At 35.1% G+C, this 24,633-nt stretch overlaps 1 protein-coding gene across 4 annotated transcripts in view; it reads left to right on the forward strand.

Moving 5' to 3' along the window:
* LRRIQ3 (leucine rich repeats and IQ motif containing 3) overlaps positions 1–24,633 on the forward strand; it is a 176,784-nt gene that overhangs the window by 83,630 nt on the left and 68,521 nt on the right. For all 4 annotated transcript variants that reach the window (XR_014053605.1, XM_081490214.1, XM_081490215.1 and 1 more), the window contains exon 6: positions 15,277–15,382. Coding sequence is in view for 3 of the 4 variants with exons in the window: in XM_081490214.1 (XP_081346340.1) it covers positions 15,277–15,382 (106 nt within the window). In the remaining variant the exon portion in view is untranslated. The remainder of the gene's footprint in view (positions 1–15,276; positions 15,383–24,633) is intronic.

Consider the following 24,633-nt stretch of genomic DNA (forward strand, 5'->3'; position numbering starts at 1 on the left):
TTTTAATACCATATGTACAGCTATATAACTATTGAATTACTTAGAATTAACACGTTACATTTACTGTTCAGCTTTGTATAGGATAATGGGCAATGAAATCTTAGGATGATTATTTAATTATTTTATTTATGTTGTAAAGGAGAGAGTAAAGAGTGAAATCTTATAGTTATAAGCCTAAATTTGTCTATGTGTTAAAATGTCACAGAGGACAAGAGAATGTAGAAAGGTTTCCAGAGACTGGATGAAAGAGCCTTGTTGTTGTTGAGTTGCTCAGTCATGTCAGATTCTTTGCGAACCCACGGACTGCAGCATGCTAGGCTTCCCTGTTCTTCACCATCTCCCAGAACTTGCTCAAACTCATGTCCATTGAGTCGATGATGCCATTCAACCATCTTGTCCTCTGTGGTCCCCTTCGTCCCCTGCCCTCAATCTTTCCCAGCATCAGACACTTTTCTAATGAATCAGCTCTTCATGTGAAGAGCATAATACAGGCTATAGATTCCAGTACTTTATGGAGTTTTATAATTTTGTATCCATTTATGCTTGATCCTTGAAAGAAAAGTTATGACTAAACTAGACAGTATATTAAAAAGCAGAGATATTACTTTGCCAACAAAGGTCCATCTACTCAAAGCTATGGTTTTTCCAGTAGTCATGTATGGATGTGAGAGTTGGACTATAAAGAAAGCTGAGCACCGAAGAATTGATGCTTTTGAACTGTGGTGTTGGAGAAGACTCCTGAGAGTCCCTTGGATGGCAAGGAGATCAAACCAGTCAATCCTAACGGAAATCAGTTCTGAATATTCATCAGAAGGACTGATGCTGAAGCTGAAAATCCAATATTTTGGCAATCTGATGCGAAGAACAAACTCACTGGAAAAGACACTAATCCTGGGAAAGATTGGAAGCAGGAGAAGGGGACAACAGAGGATGAGATGGTTCGATGGCATCACCGACTCAATGGACATGAGTTTGAGTAGGCTCCAGGAGTTAGTGATGGACAGGGAAGCCTGGCGTGCTGCAGTCCGTGGGGTCACAAAGAGTCAGACATGACTGAATGACTGAACTGAACTGAACTGATGTTTTCAATGTTTCTTGCTTCCTATTCTATTATACACAATATGCTTCAAATGGCTCAGTCTCTTCACCTTTCTCTTCAGTCTCCTATTTGTCCCATGCTTTCCTTATGTGAATTAAGCATTATCACTTATTTTACATGTGCCTAATTCATGTTGCCAGTTTCTTCAAGATGCTTTCCAATGAGCTCAGTCTTATGATAATATTTCATGTTCAAAAGTATCATGCAGATTTGAACTTTAACATACATATTATCTTATGATTCATGGGAAATGGTATGTTAATTAAAGCAAAATTGTTTAGGCTAGGAAAGAATTTGGACTTGGCCACTGGAGCAGGATGGTTATAGTGCTAGGAACTAGCAGAGAAGGGTCAGTCTGGTAAGTAGCTTCATATCTAGTGAGCTGTATTCACTGTCTACATGACTAGTAACAAATGACCTACTGATATGAAAAGTTTAGCAAAATTAAAATTGGATCAGGTTGAGAAAAAAAATTGGTATTAATGAAATCTGTCATTAGGTATTAAAGCCTAGACAGTGCTCAACGACTTTAAAAAACAAAACAAAACAAACAACTGGTGCTTAAGACTGGATTGCTCAAATGGAGGCATGGAAACGGTCCAAGGCACATATCAAGTTAGAACTAGGAAACATTTCAAAGGTAGAAGAGAGTGGTGAAGGCTTCAGAATGATGCAAAATACAAATCAGCATAATATTGTGTAGAGTATGAACAAAGTTAAATTAATAGGAAATTCCCAAGTATTAGGCTGAAAAACTAGTCTTATTGTCTTATAGACTTCAGTCTTATCTCTTATGTTAGTTAAGTCCTAGAACTGAAAGGAGAATGGAGTCTGTATATTGGAGATTTAGCTCCAAAGGAGGGAAAGGGTGCTTACAGAAATTGAGCATTATATCTCACCAGCACCTTTTCCTTCAGAAGAGAGCCATTGCTACATTTTGTGTAAGATTCCAGTATTAGAATTAAACTCAGTAGACTTAACTACATTTGATCCTGGCTGCTGTGAATCAGCCAGTTATTGAGAGCAAAGTCTTTTTCAGAGATAGAGCTAATACATAAAATATTGCTATGTATTTCCTCCAGTTCACCCCCATTCGAGCATATTGCCTTCTTTCTACAATTATACCATCATACAGCCTCCATCTCAAAGTAGGGACTAAAATGCTTTTGTTCATTCACCTTAAGGTTTTGGTGCCAAAGCCAAAGCCTCCTTCTTGGAATCTCACCTTTACTTCCTTTTGTTTAAGAATGAGATTATTCCCAGAACTGTAGCTCTTTAACTATTTATCTCTTCAGTTTACAGCATTAAATAAAACAATAAAATCCCTGATGTGGTCCAGAACAGAGATTTCTTATCTTTTTATATTAGAGGAAATTAGTTTCTCTCAGTTAAAATATTGTTAGTAATATTTTTCTTATGTCTATTTCTATGTAAATTTGTTTACACCATACTTCCTTAGAAGGTGACTATTTTATGTGAATGTTTTTGTTCTAGGAATATAAGCCACTTTATGGCAGATTGTAATCTATTTGTTTTTCCACCTTTTACCTAGCACAGTAATGTGCACATAGGAGGCACTCAACAAATATTTACTGATTTAAAATTCTATTATCTGCATTTACAAGGAGCTTAAACTTAACTCATGTTTTGAGTCATAATTTATAACTCATGGCGTGGTTTTAGTATATTTTCTGAAAATATTAATGCACTGTGCTAGCATGAAAAGAGTAGCTAATAGAATTCTGCTTATCATTGAGTTCTTTGTGTGGGACAAGAAGAATTAAGGTTATCATTGAAAGAAGATAGATTAAAATAAGATGCAAGTCAAAAATAAAATATAGAGTGCAAAAGGATCTTACAAAGTTTTGAACTATGTAAATAAAACAGATTTTCTTGCTGGGCCTGTTACAGAAGAACTTAGAACACCTTTCAAAGGTAGAGAAGGAAAAGGATTACCATACTGTGATAATTATAATAAAACTCATTATTCTGGAAATGCTATAGGCCAATGATATAAACAAACTAAGTTTTATAGATAAATTAACTAATAGTAAATCCTTAATGGGTTGTTAAAGTAAATGAAAATACTTTGTTGGATAGCCTTGACTGTTCACAGCATTTCTTTTTGCTACTGTTAGAGGTAGGATATTTGATTTAGGTAATTGATCTGACTTACTATATACCATGTCATTTCTCCCCCAAATCTTAGGAATGCTGATATAATTTTGAAAATACTAGTTTTATACAAGATCCACACATTTGTAATTCGGTGGCTAATCTTTATGTGTAAAATCATGTATATTTTCCACTACTAAATATTTATAGAAAATACATACACTCATTTCATAAGAAACATCTTAAGGTAGAGTAGAGGTAGAAGAAAATATTTTAAAATTATGCCTTTTCTTTTTAGTTTTAACTTTTGATTTCATTGAAATGTGAAAAACCTGTCATTCATATTTTTAGGTTTCTTTCTATCATATAAAAAAACATGATTATTAGAATTCATGAGCACCTGAAAGCAAATCTGGAGCTCACTGTCCTCAAGGCAAAATATAGTGTTTGCTGACTATTGTTAAATAATGGTACACCTCAAGAGTTTTAACTGTATTTTTTTCCATCTTTAAACTTTATTACCTGTATTTTTCTTCAGGGTAAAAAAAAATTATGGGTCAATTTTCACTGAAGTGGGCTGGATTTATGTATTCACCTCTCATCAGTGTCAAAGGAATTGTGCCCATCATTCCCTGGACAACAGGATGAAAACCTGTCTCTGATTGGACACTAGGGATATCAGCTGTACACACAAGATAAGTGTAAAGTTGAAAAGAGAAATACACTTAATAATCATCCAAGCCTTCATGTTTTAGCTATTTGAAACTTGCATAAAAATGTTCATGAAATTATTTACTTCCTCATGCAAGAGAGCTAATATTACCATTTTAAATCCAGTGAAATGTACTAGCAAAAAAAATGGCTTTGCAAAGACTGCTAATGCAAAACTTTTCAAACTGTCAATCTTTTTATAATAAAAAAAAGCAAAGTTAATAAAATGACCATTCTTCACCACTTACTTAAAATGAATTTTTATTTGTTCATGGTAAGAGAGAGTAGCTATTTCAGTGTATATTAATATTGGTGTAAGCTTTGAATGACAAAGATTTGTGTATTATGACTCATCTGGAAATTGATAGGACTGAATTTTCTCAAATCAAACTTAGCACCATGACTTGGAAAATATTAATTATTGAATCACATTGGTGCTCACTGATCTATTAAGATATTTTTAGAGACATGCCATCTAAGGATGGATTTAGCTGATTATATCCATCTAGAAAGCCTGTAGAGACTTATGGTAAATTGCAGGCATTTCTTTATATTTAAGTTTTTGCTTTACAAATTATAATGATTCTGACAATACCTACTTTATTAGCTTAAGGACTGCAAATAAACCTGTTTTCTTTTGAAAGTTTTAGTAGCTACAGTTTTGAGCCATTTACCTAGCCACAAGAGCATTTGACTTCATGTAAATAATAAACCTTTGGACCATGGCTGAAATATTTTCTACTGGAAATAAGAGCAGTAGGACTGAGGTTGTTTAGGAAGCTGTGCTGAATACATTGTGAAGTTGAATAGACTGAGATTTGTAATGAAGCTGTAGAACTTACAGGTTGGCAATTCAGGGTTAATTAAAGCCTTTCTATTTATCTGTCTCATGAGTATGTGTTTTATACACTGAATACTGTTTTATACACACACAAACATATGTAGACATATATATTATAAATCCTGACTATTATATAATCCACTTTTTGCTCAAAGAAGTCCCCGCAGTTCATTTTATATACACACACACACACACACACACACACATATATATGTATATATCATTCAGAGGGACGAAGCATTATTATACTGCATTTAAAACAGTTATTTTAGTCCTTAGTATAGTAATAAAATCTTATATGAAGCAACATTTACAAATATTCTGAACTCCCCGAATGAGTATATCACTGCCAGGTGCAGAAGGCTAAATCCTCAATTCTAGAAAATATTATCCAAGTAGTTGTTACCAACTCAATTTAATATTTTATCAATATGTATTTATAAAGCACATTTAAGTTGTATGTAGTATGCTTAGCTCAGTTGGTAAGGAATCTGCCTGTTATACAGGAGACTGGGGTTCAATCCCTGGGTGGGGAAGATCCCCTGGAGAAGGAAGTGGCAACCCATACCAGTATTCTTGTCAGGAGAATCCCGTGGACAAGGAACCTGGCAGGCTACAGTCGATGGGGTCGCAAGAGTCAGACACAACTTAGCAACTAAACAACCACCACTTTAAAACACAATTATATCTATGGCTACTATATTAATTTATTGAAATCTTTATGGTAAATATAAACCCTTTCTCAGATTCTAAACCAATTTAAAACTTTCTATAATGTTATATTTGCTTAAGATGTGTAGGTTAAGGACTTCCCTTGTGGCTCAGCTGGTAAAGAATCCGCCTACAATGAGGGAGACCTGGGTTCGAACACTGGGTTGGGAAGATCCTCTGGAGAAGGGAAAGGCTACCCACCCCAATATTCTGACCTGGAGAATTCCATGGACTATATAGTCCATGGGGTCGCGAAGAGTCGCACACAACTGAGTGGTGTAGGTTAAAGGAGAACAACCTAAACATCATAAAATATTGGCAGTCTCAATTTTTGCTCTTTTCTCCTTTTTTCATAAATACCAACATTGTTCAAATATACCTAGAAATATTGATTCTTGAGCTATGTATTTTATGTGTTAAGGAAAGAGTTTTTTTTTTTTTCTGAAAAATATTATTTCATTGCCTGCCATTAAATTTTACCACCAGCATGTTAGTGATCTCATTTGGGGGTTACTTAAGCAGTATTAACTTATATTACTAATGCATAGTATGTCTCTTTCATTTCAAAATGATTAGATTTAAAAATTATTTATTTACTAAATATTATTTTAACCAATTGAGTTAATACTTAGGGTTTAATAAAATGCAAATTTTTATCAGAAATGTGTTTAGCAGTCAGCCTGTGCTTTCTAGTATGCTTTTTCTTACTTTAAATATTTTTATCTTACTTCTCATGTTTTCCATATCTATATAGAGGGTTAATCATTAAATCATGCCATATTTTGAGAAGTATAGAATTTAAATATTCACAAAATAAAAACTTTGTACATTTGCCTAGCATGGTACCATGGGTATAGCTGGCACTCAATACATATTTGTTGAAAAACTAATCAAATATCTCAATTCTTTTTTGTTATTTGTGAATTGATACTGCAACAGAGGTTGAAGAATCCAGTCAAAGTGGTGCAGGGATATTGAGATAAGTAAACTATGGCCCCAGTTCTGAGAATAATGTCTTCTAGGGATGAAAAATGTACTTGACTATTATATAAGGTAGAATGCAATAAGCGCTTGAAAGATATGAAAAAATGATATTGATTATGTAGAGTCATACACTTTTTAAAATGTGATCCTTAGGTAAATCAGATACAGAATTATTTTCAATTACTACTATATAATATGTTGGCTATTAGTCAATGTAAAAATGTCTTAGAAAAAAAGGATTATGAATAGAATTGCATTGTCATGTGAATAGTAATTAATCAAACATATTTCTGGAGAGATTTTTCAAAGCATAAACCTGTATACTTTGAAATTTCCTCATGCCCTTTACTTCTGTTCTATAGTATCAATTATTATTATTGATGAACTATCATTGTATTCTCTGAACTTGAAATTATAACTTACTTTGAAATCTGGAAGTTTGAAACATCTCTTTTTACTGAGTGTTTGACAACTGCTGCTACCAAGCAGTTGCTGTATTACCAGTGTCATATAGCACACTTAAGAGTGGGCCTCAATGATTTGTTCATTGGCACCTCTAATCTTGGTAAGGATAGACCTTAGGCTTTAATCATTCTTCAATTGAGGGAGCATAACTTCCTATGATGCTTTTTTCACATGTTCTTTAACTGGACAATTGCAGCAAAATATAATTTCAGCCATCCTTATATCTGTGGCTATTTTTTTGTATAGATGAGTAATGTTGCATTTCATTCTATATCTACTAGGTTTCTCCTGTATTTGTTTGTCCAGGTCATCCTTTGTGAAATCTCTTCCCCATTTATCAAGAATATTATCACTTCATTTCTAGTCTTTTTTGTTACGATAAAGTAAGATTGGGATCAAGTATAAGGTAGTAATTTTCCAGCTAGCAGTTAAACCTGCCAGTTGCTTAAGGGGAATATCTTAAAAAGTAACTTTTTCTCATGAAACTTTTATCTTAAATCATGCCCCTTCCTCAATGGCTTTTCCTGTTAACCAATACTTATTCTTGAAAGCCAAGGTCAAGTGGAACTCACCATGCATGGATCACTATGCATTAGCAAAGGTTTTCCTTGCTAAGTTAGTGACAGGATGTGTAGCCAAACACTAGAGCTAACAGTTATCATGCAGACAAAAGAGAACAACTTTTTTAGTTGGGATTTTAGCATATTCCTAAAGTTTTCTGAGTATTATATAGAATACCTAAGATCTGGATTAGCACTTTTAAAGATCATGTTTTGGCTGAGAAGAGGAAAGGCAACAGAAACAACAACAAATGGGGTAGGACACAGGGGGCTGGAATCTTGGCTGTGTATCTGAAGAGGTTTTTAGAATCATCATTAAAATGGAGACTACTTACAATGAATGATATATAATATAGTCAAAGCAAATGCTTGTTCAGGTATAGGATACTACAGATAGTGTAGGCATAAATAGATAACATAACAAGGAGTCTTCATTAACAATCTGCTTTATTCAAAGACACGATTTCCTTTAAAGTCAAAGGACTCTGATTTGCTTAATATATATTGTGAAAACAAAGCCAACAATCTTCAGAACACCTAACGACACTAAATTTAGAACTCAGACCGCTAAGGATTGGAAATGAATCTTGATTTTCAGAGACAGAAAGTTTAACTTAAAATATTTACCCTTGATCTAGAAAGAAGATTGAGGAAATTGTTACCACTGTCACCATTCTTGGGAAGGGGAATTAAATAGCTAGTACAGTCAGCCATCTGGTATTTTACAACCATGTACTTGTATGGTTTGTCAATTACAAGAAACTCCATGGATCCTCATTTAATCTATTCTAATTTTCCTTAACACTCTGGGTTTTCTTTCTCATTATAATTGAATAAGATTTATTCATATACAGATTATGTCTGCCTATTTTAACACTACTTATATATGATTTTTTTTTCTTGGCTTCTCTACTCAGTATTATCAAGGAAGAACTCTTTCATTGTGATTTTTGTTCTCTGGCTTATTGTAATGTAGAAATCAAAAGAAAAGGTACATAGGGAGATGTACCTGAATCATATGTGTGTGTGTGTGTGTGTGTGTGTGTATAATAATAGTTTTTACTAGATGGTTATGTTTTTCTGTGGGTAGAACATTGAGAAATGGTAAAGTTAAAGAGCCTTCAGAAAATTTAGAGAGTCTCTGTTGATGTATATGATAAAATGCTTAGAAGAAGGGAATAGGAGAATTGTAAAGGGCTGCTCAGTGAAATGTTTTGGAGAAGCCATAGAGTAGGAAGAATTTCAGGAATTAAAGAACAGATTATTTTAAAGTGTTACTTTGGTAGAGTCCTTTAAAAAATATAAACTAGCAATTTAGGAAAAGGTCAGTTTTCATTTCAGTCCCAAAGAAAGGCAATGCCGAAGAATTTTCAAACCATCGTACTGTTGTGCTCATTTCACATACTAGCAAGGTAATGCTCAAAATCTTTCAAGCTAGGCTTTTACAGTATGTGTTTAAAAAATATAAACTAGCAATTTAGGAAAAGGTCAGTTTTCATTTCAGTCCCAAAGAAAGGCAATGCCGAAGAATTTTCAAACCATCGTACTGTTGTGCTCATTTCACATGCTAGCAAGGTAATGCTCAAAATCTTTCAAGCTAGGCTTTTACAGTATGTGAACCGAGAACTTCCAGATGTTCAAGCTGGATTTAGAAAAGGCAGAGGAACCATAGATCAAATTGCAAACATATGTTGGAGCATAGAAAAAGCAAGGGAAACACCATCCTCTTATGTTTCATTGACCATGCAAAAGCCTTTGACAGTGTGGATCACAACAAACTATGGAAAATTCTTAAGGAGATAAAAATACCAGACCATGTTACCTGTCTCCTGAGAAACTTATATGCAGGTCAAGAAGGAACAGTTTGAACTGGACATGGAACAATGGACTCGTTCAAAATCGAGAAAGCATTATGTCAAGGCTGTATGTTGTCACCCTGCTTTTTTAACTTCTATGCAGAGTAAATCATGTGAAATGCCGGGCTGGATGACTCACAATCTGAAATCAAGATTGCCAGGAGGAATATCAACTTCAGATATGCAGATGATATCACTCTCATGGCAGAAAGTGAAGAGGAATTAAAGAACCTCTTGATGAAGGTGAAAGAGGGGTGTGAAAAAAGCTGGCTTAAAACAGCATTCAGAAAACAAAAATCATGGTATCTGGTCCCATCATTTCATGGCAAATAGATGGGGGAAAAAATGGAAGCGATGATAGATTTTATTTTCTTGGGCTCCAAAGCCACTGTGGATTGTGACTGCAGCCATGAAATTAAAAGCCATGAAATTCTTCTCCCTGGAAGAAAACCTATGAAAAACCTAGACAGCATATTAAAAAGCAGAGATCTCACTTTGCTGACAAATGTCCATCTAGTCATAGCTATAGTTTATCCAATAGTCATGTATGGATATGAGAGTTGGACCATAAAGAAGGCTGAATGCCAAAGAATTTATGCTTTTGATTTGTGCTGCTGGAGAAGAGTCTTGAGAGTCCCTTGGACTAAGGAGATCAAACCAGTCAATCCTAAAAGAAATCAGCCCTGAATATTCATTGGAAGGACTGATGCTGAAGCTGAAGCTGAAGCTGCAATGCTTTGGCCACTGAAGTGAAGAGTCAGGTCATTGGTAAAGACCCTGATGCTGGAAAAAATTGAGGGCAGGAGGAGAAGCGGGCAGCAGAGGATGAGATGGTTGGATGGCATCATTGACTCAATGGACATAAGTTTGAGTAAACAGTAGGAGATAGTGAAGGACAGGGAAGTCTGGCGTGCTGCAGTTCATGAGGTCACAAAGTGCTGAACATGACTTAGTGACCGAACAGCAAAGTCTAGTTGTTAGACAATTTCCAAAAAATGGAGTTTGTATTATGTTAACCAATGTTCCTAAACCTCCACTCATTGCTTCTAGCACTTCTCTTTAATGCTATTCATTCCACATGTAACAAATGATTATTGAGTATGTGCTGAGTACCAAGGGCCACTCTTTACTTTGAGTAAACAAGATAAGCAAAGTTCTTAGTGCTTTGTGGACTAGATTCTAAGAAAAAATATATAACCTTAGTAAACAAATAAAATTGTGATAAGTGTTATGAATTAAATAAGGTGCTGAGATAGAGAATAATAGGAGGATGCCTACTTCTCATAGGATTTTCACAAAACGTTTTTTTTCTGAGGGGATGATATTTAAAATTAAGACATAAAAGATAAGAAGCTAGTCATAGAAAGTATAGGAAGGAGAGTGTTCTAGGCAGAGGGAAGAGCTTACACAAGGAACTGAGGCATGCAGTAGCTTGTTTTAGTTGGATCGGGTTCAAGGGACTGAATGAAATCCATATGGTAGGAGTATAATCAACCAAGTTGAGTAGTATAAGATAGTTTGATTGTGTATTTGAGGGCCATATTTTACTGAGTTTTTGTGTCTCATAATAAGGATTTGGACATAACAAGGACCTTGGACAGCCATTATGGGGTTTTAAAGCCAAAGAAAAACAATGATCAGAGTTACCTTTTGACTATCTTGTGAGAGCAAGGGTTATGGCAGAGACCAATAGGAAACCATTGATATTTCTGTTTGGAAGAGATGATTATAGATTATACTAGAGAAGTGAAGTGAAATCAGAGAGAAGCAAACAGATTTGAAATAGATTTAGAAAGTAGAATTGCCGAGATCTGCTGATGACTTAAAGTGTTTCAGAAAAAGGATAAAATAGAGATGAAATTCTAAATTTCTATGATTTGAATAAGAGAATGGTATCCTTTTAGAAGATAAGGAAGATGGAAGTTGGAGGACATGAGAAGCCTGGATCTCTATTACCTCTTCTCTACACTTATGCATGGCTTATTTATGTAGGTCTTATTTTAAAAATAATTCAGAAGGTAGGCTCCTTCCTTTTCATATTCCAGAGTATCTTTAATCATCTGAAAATCTGTTGCCCTGACCTGACATAGTACTTCAGCTATGGTTCTGATCAGAAATAAATATGGTAAGACTGTCATTTCCCTCATTCTAGATAGAATGCTTAATACAGCTTTAAAGTCATCACACAATAGACTTTTACTATAGTCTTAATCAAAATATTTTTTATCATTCATGTGTTCAATAATATTATTTTAGTGATTAAATGTATTTTCCGAACTGCAATATTTATTCCTATTAAAATTCATCTATTCCAATTTTACCCATTGCTGCATCTATCTGTAATCTTTTAAATTTGTCTGATCTTAACTGATTTTGTTCTTTTACTACCTCCTTTGAAAATTTGATAAGAATTTTCCTTATAGTTTTATTCACATCATGCAGATAAATATTGATCAGCATAGGGCTAAGAACATGTCCATGTATCATGACATTAAAGAGCCTCCTTCATTTTATTAATCCTTACTCTTTTCCATATGATAACCCAACATCTCTGATCTGTACCAAATCCTATTATCTTTCCATAAAGTAGTGAAATTATTTATCAAACATTGTTGAAATTCAGGTCTATCTTATCAAGGGTATCTGAAACTGATTCTGACTCTGTTAAAATTAAAATTATACCTGATGTAATTAGTTTGTTTTCAATATATACTGCTCCTTGGTGATTATTTCTTTTCTAAATGCTACCAAAAATCCTTAAAATATTTCCCTAATTTATTGAAGATCAGTGTTAAGGTTAAGGCACTTTAGTTAATAGAATACCCTTTCAATTATTGAAAACAATATACTTATTAGATTATTTCCAGTGTTATCATGACTTGCTTTCTCTGTGATTTTGAAGATCAGTCAATAAATAGATACATCCTTCCTTTTTTTAATTGCAGTATATAAGACAGAAATCCAATTTTCTTTATATTGACAACTTATATAAGTCTCAGTTCATTTGAAGTTTTAGACTCTGATCATCTTTCTATAGATTTGTTTCACATCACATACGCACCCTGTGTCATGGATTCTTCTTTTATAAAATCCAAGGAAGGGAAAATTATTTTAAATGATGATAAACAATGATATGTGAATTATATATGAAAAAGGATAAGGGGACAAACCAACATATATGTTGATTTGACTTGAGGGCTTTAAAATTTCATGATTCTGCAAATAAATTTTATTTGTGATAGAGTTTGGATACTCAGATTTGACAAATACATACATTTATTTTTTATTTTTATTTTTTTAATTAGTTTATTTTCTATTTTTTAACTTTACAATATTGTATTTGTTTTGCCATACATTGACATGAATCCACCATGGGTGTACATGTTTTCCCCTTCTAGAACCCCCCTTCCACCTCCCTCCCCATCCCATCCCTCCAGGTCATCCCGGTGCACCAGCCCCGAGCACCCTGTATCAATACATACATTTAAATTTTTTTTCTATTCTTCTAGAGGGGTAAAGGAATAAATACTAGTAGAAACAGAATTGTTGAATGTATCATTTCATTCTACTTTTATTATTTTCTTATATGGAGAATGTAAGTGTGAGATCTTGAAGAAAGAAACAGTCCATTTCTATCACTGAATTAGTATTTGAATTGATTTTTAATATATGATGAATTATATGTTAAGAGGGAGAGACAGAACGTGGTTACCAAAACAGAGCAAAATTCATAGAAGTAAAAGGATACAAGAATGATAATATGGCATGAAGAAGATTGATGGACAAATTTGAAATTGAAAAAGCCTTTGAAATTGATTGTTAAGATTTGGTTGCAAAACAGTAGTCTACATTTTTCTGTCATACTTTGTTTAATGGAAAGAATTGAGCCCAGATAAAGATAAAAACAGCATTACTTAAAATATTGCCATTCTTTGATAATATGTTACTGTGTATTACTATAATTATTCTTGATAACCTTAAGAAAAATTTCTAAATATAGAGAGAATAGGTGAGCTCAAAAGTAGCTACCTATTTGTCTTTCTAGCAAAAAGTAGTACTTTTGTCATGTAAGAACTTAAAGTAGTGTTGTGTAAAAGTTATTAGGGAAGGATTTTTTAGAGCAAAATGAAAACTGAGATTCATTCCAGGACCAGATAATACAGAGTACCTAACACAAACATTAAAAAAAAAATTCCTTGCATAATGAGTCACTGCATAGAAACTGTGTTTTCAAAAAATAATTTAGAGGACATATAAAATTTAAAAGATAAAAAGAAATTCAAGGATATTTAATTAAATATGTCTATTATATGGTACAGAAATTTGTTCATAAAATTGTGAATACAGGGGACTAGGACACATATCCAAGTGTTCCTTCTAAATTGTAGAGTAAAAGAGGTTTTGACAACTGGACAGTTAAGGCAAGGGGACCATGAAAAAAATCTGTTTAAAAATTCTATCACCTATTATATGTTAGAGAATTTTTGTGAGTTTTCTCCCCTTGGATGAAGGTACTGCTATTCCCAAGAACTAGAAATAAGTACTAAAAGGTTTAGAGGAAAGATATGACATCAAATCTCTTGAGTATGTTGTGTCTGTGAGATTTCCCAGGGCAAAAGAGCTCAGTTAATAATGGTTATGAGTGTTAAATAAATTAATATCTATAAAGAGTGTAAAATAATGGCAAATATGATAAACACTATACAAGTATTCGATAAACAAATATACAGAACCAAATCTCAGAAAAGAGATCTACCCGAGGACGCACGTATATATATGTGTGTGTGTGTGTAAATATATATATTTACAAATTCACAAATATATTTACAAATTACAAATATATTTACAATTCACAAATGTATATATACACACATACACATATATATATGTCAAATCAAAATTGAGACCAGTGAATCGTCAAAATTTAGACCAGTGGTTCTCATCAAGGAAAGCATAATACCCTGGGAAGGTTTTTTCATATACAAGCATATGTCCCTTCCTAAAATTCTGATTTTTTTTTTCCTGTAGCAGTGTGTTAGTTGCCTACGAATGTCTGTCCTTCTCTTCCTTTTTGGTAACAGACCCGCCATTTTACTCCAGGAAGTAAAGTCCATAGCACAAAGGCTGCATTTCTTGCCCTCTCAGTTTTAGCTGTGGGAAGTCAATGAGATGTGAACAGAAGTTATTGGAAGGGCCTCTAGGAAAGTCTTTTAAGACAACGTGGCCTGTTCCCTTTTATCATTTTATCCTTTCTTCCATCTTGCTGCCTGAAATATAGATATGATGTTTGATACTCAAAGAATTCTCTGTACCAATCCTGAATGGACTGTGAAGAAAGAGATAACACAGTATCAATTATTAAATCATTCCCAACCAGTTTACAGGGATTGTATGGTTTACATCTGAGAGTGTCTCTGTTCTCCACAGAGCTCCTTATCAATATGCTACTTATTATCCTTTCCACACGTACTTTTAATGCTTGTGATAATTCTGGCCCCATTTATTTCTTCCTGTTTTACTGTCTTTTAGTGTTCTGTGAAATAATTTTGTCCCTTCTTTCTTAGAATCTTCCTTCAGGCTTTCTGAAGGAAAGCTTCTTGCTTCTTTTGTTTGTTCTTATTTCTTCTCCCTTCTGATTCTTTTGTCATGTCACCCTCCTGACAGATCCCCTTCCCCTTCCCCTCAATCTCTGTTAGAACATTGTCTTAAGTATATCATCAGCTCTTAATAGGAGGTCTGTTTATCAGAATCATACATAATGGAACTCTTTTCATCTTTTCTAAACTCTGCCTACCTCACAGGTTTTGCTGTTGTTTTTTAAAATAAAAGTCAGTCATGATAATGTATTACAATACATGTGAGAGTTCTTTGAGAACTCTAAAACATATATGAGATATTATCATTGTTGTCATTGCTTTTATTTTGTTTCCACAGAGTATATATTCTCCTGTTTTAAAATACTCTACTGAACAGAGAAAACATGTTTCTTCTATTTTATATGAATTAAAAACAAGAAAACCAAGATATCGCATTCAAAAAGGTTAGTTATATGAATTTTTAAATTATATTTAATGAACATATTTTGATGAAGAGTAATTATATTTGTTAAACATTCAGCATGTTAATTTGAAATATAAATATGACTCCATGAAATATATGTTGAGACTTTTAGATAAAATATCTATATCTCATTTAATATTTTATATATATATATATATATATATATATATTCAGAAAGTTGTTTCATGGATAGGAAAGCCCTGATTTTGACTAGAAGTTGGTAATTAGAAATAAGTATTATCAAGAAGGGCTTCCTCAGTGGATCAGCAGTAAAGAATCTACCTACAATGCAGGAGACGCAGGAGATGTAGATTTGATTCCTGGGTCAGGAAGATCCCCTGAAGGAGGGCATGGCAACCCACTCCAGTATTCTTACCAGGAAAATCCCATGGAAGAGGAGCCTGGAAGACTACAGTCCATGGGGTTGCAAAGAGTCAGACACACTGAGCAACTGAAAACACACACACACACACAAACACACACATATTAGCAAGAACCATATTGAATTTTTTTTGTTATTGTATGACTGTGTCAGCATGGTACATCCTTCAGGAAATCTGTCAATTATCAGATTAATATAAATCACTTATATTAAAAAGGATATAAAATGTCTTTCAGACTTTGAAGATAATTATTTATTACACAAAAAATTTTATCTTAATAACATTTTGGTCATCATATCTGTGCATGTATGCTAAGTCACCTCAATCATGTCTGACTCTGCAACGGTATGGACTGTAGCCCACCAGGATTCCCTGTCCATGGGATTCTCCAGACGAGAATACTGGAGTGGGTTGCCAAGCCATCGTCTAGTGGATCTTCCCAACCCAGGGATCGAACTCACATCACTTATGTCTCCTGCATTGGCAAGTGAGTTCTTTACCCCTAGCACCACCATCATATGTGTACTTGTTTTTATTTTGTTTTTTTCAGAATTTCTTCTGATAAAATATTGTATTCTAAGCATATGACGTTACTTTTTCTATTTCTGACTTTTACAGAAGACTGATAAAACCAGTTCTGTAAAATAATTTGAAGGTCTTTTAATTTTTCTTAAAGTTTCTCTTCAGTTCAGCTCAGTTCAGTCGCTCAGTTGTGTACGACTCTTTGCGACACCATGGCCTGCAGCACGCCAGGCCTCCCTGTCCATCACCAGCTCCCAGGGTTTACTCAAACTCATGTCAATTGAGTCGGTGAAGCCGTCCAACCATCTCATCCTCTGTCGTCCCCTTCTCCTCCCGCCTTAAATCTTTCCCAGCTTCAGGGTCTTTTCAAATGAGTCTGCTCTTCTCTTTACTTGGCCGAAGTATTGGAGCTACACTTCAACATCAGTTCTTCTAGTGAACACTCAGGATAGAGCTCCTTTAGGATGGACTGGTTGGATCTCCTTGCAGTCCAAGGGACTCTCAAGAGTCTTCTCCAACACCACAATTCAAAAGCATCATTTCTTTGGCGCTCAGCTTTCTTTATAGTCCACATCTCACATCCACACATGACTACTGGGAAAACCATAGCCTTGACTAGATGGACCTTTGTTGGCAAAGTAATGTCTCTGCTTTTTAATATGCTGTCTAGGTTGGTCATAATTTTCCTGCCAAGGAGTAAGCAAGTTAAGTAAGTTAATTTCATGGCTGCAGTTACCATCTAAAGTGATTTTGGAGGCCCCAAAAATAAAGTCTGCAATGTTTCCACTGTTTCCCCGTCTATTTGCAATGAAGTGATGGGACCAGATGCCATGATCTCAGTTTTCTGAATGTTGAGCTTTAAGCCAACTTTTTCATTCTCCTCTCTCACTTTCATCAAGAGACTCTTTAGTTCTTCTTCACTTTCTGCCATAAGGGTGGTGTCATCTGCATATCTGAGGTTTTGATGTTTCTCCCGGCATTCTTGATTCCAGATTCTGCTTTAACCAGCCCAGCGTTTCTCATGATGTACTCTGCATAGAAGTTAAATAAGCAGGGTGACAATATACAGCCTTGATGTACTCCTTTTCCTATTTGGAACCAGTCTGTTGTTCCATGTCCAGTTCTAACTGTTGCTTCATGACCTGCATACAGGTTTCTCAAGAGACAGGTCAGATGGTCTGGTATTCCCATCTCTTTCAGAATTTTCCACAGTTTATTGTGATCCACACAGTCAAAGGCTTTGACATAGTCAGTAAAGCAGAAATAGATGTTTTTCTGGAACTCTCTTGCTTTCTTGATGATCCAGCAGATGTTGGCAATTTGATCTCTGGTTCCTCTGCCTTTCTAAAAGCAGCTTGAGCATCTAGAAGTTCACGGTTCACGTATTGTTGAAGCCTAGCTTGGAGAATTTTTGAGCATTACTTTACTAGCATGTGAGATGAGTGCAATTGTGAGGTAGTATGAGCATTCTTTGGCGTTGCCTTTCTTTGGGATTGGAATGAAAACTGACCTTTTCCAGTCCTGTGGCCACTGCTGAGTTTTCCAAATTTGCTGGCGTATTGAGTGCAGCACTTTCATAGCATCATCTTTTAGGATTTGAAATAGTGCAACTGGAATTCCATCACCTCCAATAGCTTTGTTCCTAGTGATGCTTCCTCAGGCCCACTTGACTTCACATTCCAGGATGTCTGGCTCTAGGTGAGTGATCACACCAGTGTGATTATCTGGGTCATGAGGATATTTTTTGTATAGTTCTTTGTGTATTCTTGCCACCTCTTCTTAATATCTTCTGCTTCTGTTAGGTCCATACCATTTCTGTCCTATATTGAGCCCATCTTTGCATGAAATGTTCCCTTGGTATCTCTGATTTTCTTAAAGAGATCTTTAGTCTTTCCCATTCTATTGTTTTCCTTTATTTCTTTGCATTGATCACTGAGGAAGGCTTTCTTATCTCTCCTTGCTATTCTTTGGAACTCTGCATTCAAATGGGTATATCTTTCCTTTCCTCCTTTGTTTTTCACTTGTCTTCCTTTCACAGCTATTTGTAAGGCCTCCTCAGACAGCCATTTTGCTTTTTTGCATTTCTGTTTCTTGGGGATGGTCGTGATTCCTATCTCCTGTACAATGTCGCAAACCTCCATCCATAGTTCATCAGGTACTGTGTCTATTAGATCTAGTCCCTTAAATCTATTTCTCACTTCCACTGTATAATCGTAAAGGATTTGATTTAGGCCATACCTGAATGGTCTAGTGATTTTCTCCACTTTCTTCCATATCAGTCTGAATTTGGAAATAAGGAATCCATGATCTGAGCCACAGTCAGCTCCTGGTCTTGTTTTTGCTGACTGTATAGAGCTTCTTCATCTTTGGCTGCAAAGAATACAATAAATCTGATTTCGATGTTGACTATCTGGGGACGTCCATGTGTAGAGTCTTCTCTTGTGTTTTTGGAAGAGAGTGTTTGCTATGACCAGTACATTCTCTTGGCAAAACTCTATTACCCTTTGCCCTGCTTCATTCTGTACCTCAAGGCTAAATTTGCCTGTTACTCCAGGTGTTTCTTGACTTCCTACTTTTGCATCCCAGTCCCCTATAATGAAAAGGGCATCTCTTTTGGGTGTTAGCTCCAAAAGGTCTTGTTGGTCTTCATAGAACCGTTCAACTAAGGTTCTTCAGCATTACTGGTCAGGGCATAGACTTGAATTACCGTGATATTGAATGATTTGCCTTGGAAGCAAACAGAGATCATTTTGTAATTTTTGAGATTGCATCCAAGTATCTCATTTTGGACTCTTGTTGACTATGATGGCTACTCCATTTCTTCTAAGGGATTCTTGCCCACAGTAGTAGATATAATGGTCATCTGAGTTAAATTCACCCATTTCAGTCCGTTTTAGTTCACTGATTCCTAAAATGTCAACATTCACTCTTGCCTTCTCCTGTTTGACCATCTCCAATATTTCTTAAACCCTTTAAAAATAATTATGATAAGAACACTTAGCATTAGGCTTACCCTCTTAACAGATTTTTTAAGTTCACAATACATTTAGCTATAGGCACAGCAGATCCTTCCGACTTTTCCATCTTGTATATCTGGATATGTATAATATCTAAACAGCAGCTCCACATTTTTCCCTCCCTTCATCCTTTTAATTCTTAAATATTTGATTATTTTTCTTTTTAAAAATTCATGGTGGTGTCTTTATCCTTACTGATTTCTTGTCTTCTGTGTTCGTGAACTCATCAAACTCTACCAGATTCTTATTTGTCAGTGGCTTTGTTTATTATTTCCTCACTTCTCTATTAAGTTCATGTACTTTGTATATTTCCTAAAGCTCTGCATCTTTTATTTAAAAGTGATGTTATTTTAATCCAATATTTAACTCCTATGTTTACAAGCCAAAATGAAATGAAGGAAATTTAATACTCCCATTCCTGGAGAATCCCATGGACGGAGGAGCCTGGTGGGCTGCAGTCCATGGGATTTCAAAGAGGCAGACACGACTGATCGACTTCACTTTCACTTTTCCCTTTCATGCATTGGAGAAGGAAATGGCAACCCAGTCCAGTGTTCTTGCCTGGAGAATCCCAGGGATGGCCGAGCCTGGTAGGCTGCCGTCTATGGGGTCGCACAGAGTCAGACACGACTGATGTGACTTAGCAGCGGCAGCGGCAGCAGCATGCTCCATACCTTCGAATTCACTTTTGTTGCTTCCCCAGAGCAATGATCCTTTAATAATTTTTGATGACTCTTCTGTTATTTACTTTCATATTTCCAAGTAATATATTTATTCTGTTAAAATTTCTTTTTTAATTTTAGATTTTGTATGAAATTTCTACTGTGAAAGATGGAGATTTAATTATTTATAAATCCTCCCTAATACACATTCTTAACATATCCTCTCCCCTTTTCTCCCAATAGAATTATATTATCACTATTTGGGGATTAATTAATAATTAACATTTTAATTATTATGGCCATATAAATAACTACTTTCAGCTGAGTCACACAATATACTGGGTTATGTTTGCCTTCTTATACTATTATTTAAAAACTGGTTTGGAAACCTCATAAGAGTCAACTCTCACCAAGAACATCCATACATATATATATATTTTCAATATACTTCTGCTTGAGCCCTTAATTTGCTAATTTAATCAGGACTACTTGCTTTCTAAACTTGTTTTTAACAGCTGTCATCGTGGTGCATCACTTCATCTTGGTACATTCATTCACTACTGTGATCCTGAGAATTCATTTTTCTCATATACTGTGTTGTGACCTGTTTCCAGGGTTCTATATCTTTTTTCTTGGCTTATTTTCTTATATTAATATAATAATTTCTTACTAGTTTAAAGAGAAATTATACATTAGAGTAATTTTTTTAAAAAAACTTAAAAACCTAAACATATTTTTATGCTACATATATATTTAAATGATGATTTAACTGTGCAGAATCTTCATAGTTTTCTCAGAATTGCTTCATTGTCTTCTAGCTTCCAGTGTTACTTTTGAGAAGTCCATTGCCATGTAATTCTCATTCTGATGTGTGTGAACTTCTGTGTGTTGTTTTTGTCTTCTGAGTAGAAACATTTAGCAGTTTATCTCTGTACCAGATATTTTGCAATTTCACAGTGATTTGGCTCAGATATTTGTTTGCTTGTGAAGATTTTCTTTTGATTCAATTTATTGTGACTTTTCAGTCTGAAAATTTATATCCCTCATTCGTCAGTATTTCTTTTGTCTTATTTTTAAGGTCAGTTCAGTTCAGTCGCTCAGTCGTGTCCAACTCTTTGTGACTCCAAAAACCACAGCACGCCAGGCCTCCCTGTCCATCACCAACTCCCGGAGTTTACCCAAACTCAAGTCCATCGAGTCTGTGATGCCATCCAGCAATCTCATCCTCTGTCATCTCATCCTCTCATCCTCTGTCATTGCCTTCTCCTCCTGCCCCCAGTCTTTCCAAGGATCAGGGTCTTTTCCAATGAGTCCACTCTTCACATCAGGTGGCCCAAGTATTGGAGTTTCAGCTTCAACATCAGTCCTTCCAATGAACACCCACGACTGATCTCCTTTAGGATGGACTGGCTGGATCTCCTTGTAGTCCAAGGGACTCTCAAGAGTCTTCTCCAACACCACAGTTCAAAAGCATCAATTATTTGGCGCTCAGCTTTCTTCACAGTCCAACTCTCACATCCATACATGACTACTGGAAAAACCATAGCCTTGACTAGAGGAAACTTTGTTGACAAAGTAATGTCTCTGCTTTTTAATATGCTATCTAGGTTGTTCATAACTTTTCTTGAAGGAGTAAGCGTCTTTTAATTTCATGGCTGCAATCACCATCTGCAGTGATTTTGGAGCCCAAAAAAATCAAGTCTGCCACTGTTTCCACTGTTTCTCCATCTGTTTCCCATGAATTGATGGGACCGGATGCCATGATCTTAGTTTTCTGAATGTTCAGCTTTAAGCCAACTTTTTCGCTCTCCTCCTTCACTTTCATCAAGAGGCTTTTTAGTTCCTCTTCCCTTTCTGCCATAAGGGTGGTGTCATCTGCATATCTGAGTTTATTGATATTTCTCCTGGCAATCTTGATTCCAGCTTGTGCTTCTTTAATACATATATTAAATATAACACAGAACATACCATTGTAACCATCTTAACTGTACATTAAGCATATTTATATTGTTGTACAACCATCATGACCATCCATCTGCAGGAGCTTTTTATAAGCTCTTTCAACTGGAATACTATACCCATTGAACACTAACTTGCAGTCCTCCCATCCTCTGCTTTTCTGGAAATCACCATTCTACTTTCTGTCTGTAGAATTACTATGAGTGTGATTACTACAGGTATTTTTATATAAGTGGAATTATACAACGTTTGCCCTTTTTTTACTGGCTTATTTTAATTAGCATAATGTCTTTAAAGTTCACCCATGTTGTAACAAAATTGGTTTCCTTTTAATGTTTGGCCACCTCATGCAAAGAGTTGACTCACTGGAAAAGACCCTAATGCTGGGTAGGATTGGAGGCAGGAGGAGAAGGGGACGACAGAGGATGAGATGGTTGGATGGCATCACTGACTCGATGGACATAGATTTGGGTGGACCCAGGGAGTTGGTGATGGACAGAGAGGCCTGGCGTGCTGCAATTCATGGGGTCTCAAAGAGTCGGACACGACTGAGCAACTGAACTGAACTGAACTGAATGTTCCATTGTAACTAGGTACCATGTTTTTATCCATTCATTTGTCAATTGGCACTTGGGTTGCTTCTACCTTTTAGCTGTTGTGAATAATGGTGCTATGAACATGGATGTATAGATATGTCTTGAGACCCTGTTTTCAGTTGTTTTGGGTGTAAACCCAGAAGTGAAATTTCTGGATGATATAATTTTATTTTCATTTTTTTGAGGAACTACCATACTTTTTTCCACAATGCTTATACCACTCTACATTCTCAATATTAGTGCACAAGAATTCCAATTTCTCCATATCCTGACCAACAGATGTTATTTTCTGCTGCTGTTGTTGTTACTGCCATCCTAGTGGTGGTGAGGTCATATCTCATTGTGGTTTTGGTTTGCATTTCCATAATCATTAGTGATGTTGAGCATTTTTATTGTGTTTATTTATTATTTGTGTATCATCTTTGGAAAAATATCTATTCACATCATTTGCCCATTTCCTCATTGGTTTGTTTGATATTTGTTGTTGAGTTGTATGATTCATTTATATATGTATATATATATGTGTGTGTGTATATATATGTGTGTGTGTGTGTATAGATTTGTGTGTGTGTGTGTGTGTGTGTGTGTATATATATATTCTAAATAGCAATCCCTTATCAGATATGTGACCTGCAAATATTTTCTCCCATTCTGTGGGTTGCCTTTCTATTTCTGATGCACAAAATTTTAATGAAGTTGAGGTATTTAGGTTTTTTTGGAATATAATTATTTTGCAATGTTATGTTAGTTTCTGCTGTACAACAGTGTGAGTTAGCTGTACGTATACATATACCCTCTCCCTGGGCTATTTGTTTTTGTATGTGTTGTATGTGCTTTTGGTGTTAAAGAAATTATTCAAAATCCTATCATGAATTTTTTTGCCCTGTGTCTTCCTCTAAGAGTTTTATAGTTTTAGTCCTTATATTTAGACTGTTGGTCCATTTGGGGTTAATTTTTGCATATGATGCAAAGTAAGGGTCCCATTTTGCATATGGAATGCAGTTTTCCCAACATTTTGTTGAAAAGGTTGTCCTTTCCCCATTGAATGGTTTTGATACCCATGTATCAAAATGATACATGACAATGCATGCAGGAGTTTACATCTGGGCTCTTATTCTATTCCCCTTGATTTGTATGTCTGTCTTTATATCAGAGCCATGCTGTATTGATAACCAAAGCTTTGCAGTAAGTTTTAAAATGGCTTATGTGTGAAAACAAGTGGATTTTTATATGGATTGCATTGAATTTGTAGATTACTTTGAATAGTAGCCTAACAATATTAAGTCTTCAAGTTCATAAACACAGGATGTCTTTCCACTTACTTGTGTCATCTTTTAATTTCTTTCAGCGATGCATTAAGGTTTCAATGTACAGTTTTCTCACCTCTTTGGATATGTTTATTCTATGTATGGTAGTCTTCTTGATATTATTATAAATGGAATTGTTTTCTTAATTTCCTTTTTGGATTCTTTGAGAATGTGTAGAAAAACAAAAGATACTTGTGTATTGGCTTTGTATTCTGTAATTTTGCTGAATTTGTCTATTAATTCTGACAGGATTTGGGACATGTCAGAGTGTGTGTGTGTGTTTAAAGTCTTCAAGATTTTCTAAATATAAGATCATGTCCTCTATGAAGAGAGATAATTTTATTTCTACCTTTCCAATTTGCATGTCTTTTAATTCATTTCCTTGCCTAAATGGTCTGGCTAGGACTTCCAGTACTATATTAAATACAAGAGACAAAAGTAGGCATTCTTGTCTTATTCATGATCTTAGAGGAAAATTTTTTCAGTATTTTACATTGAATGTGATGTTGGGTGTGTTATTTTCTTGTTATTTTCAGTTGCTAAGTTTTGTCTGACTCTTTTGTGACTCAAGGGACTGTAGCACATTAGGATCATTTGTCCATAGGATTTCCCAGGCAAGAATACTGGGTTCGGTGGATTTTTCCTTCTCCAGAGGAGTTTCCAACCCAAGAGTCAAATTGCGTCTCCTGCATTGGCAGGTGGATTCTTTACCATTGAGCCACCAGGGAAGCCCTTGTTATTTTCCCATATGATGTAAATTATGTTGAGGTTTGTTCATGTGTGCG

Source organism: Giraffa tippelskirchi, chromosome 5 (genome assembly GCF_054371585.1).
Source record: "Giraffa tippelskirchi isolate mGirTip1 chromosome 5, T2T-mGirTip1v1.2.pri, whole genome shotgun sequence".
In the NCBI taxonomy this organism is placed as follows: domain Eukaryota; kingdom Metazoa; phylum Chordata; class Mammalia; order Artiodactyla; family Giraffidae; genus Giraffa; species Giraffa tippelskirchi.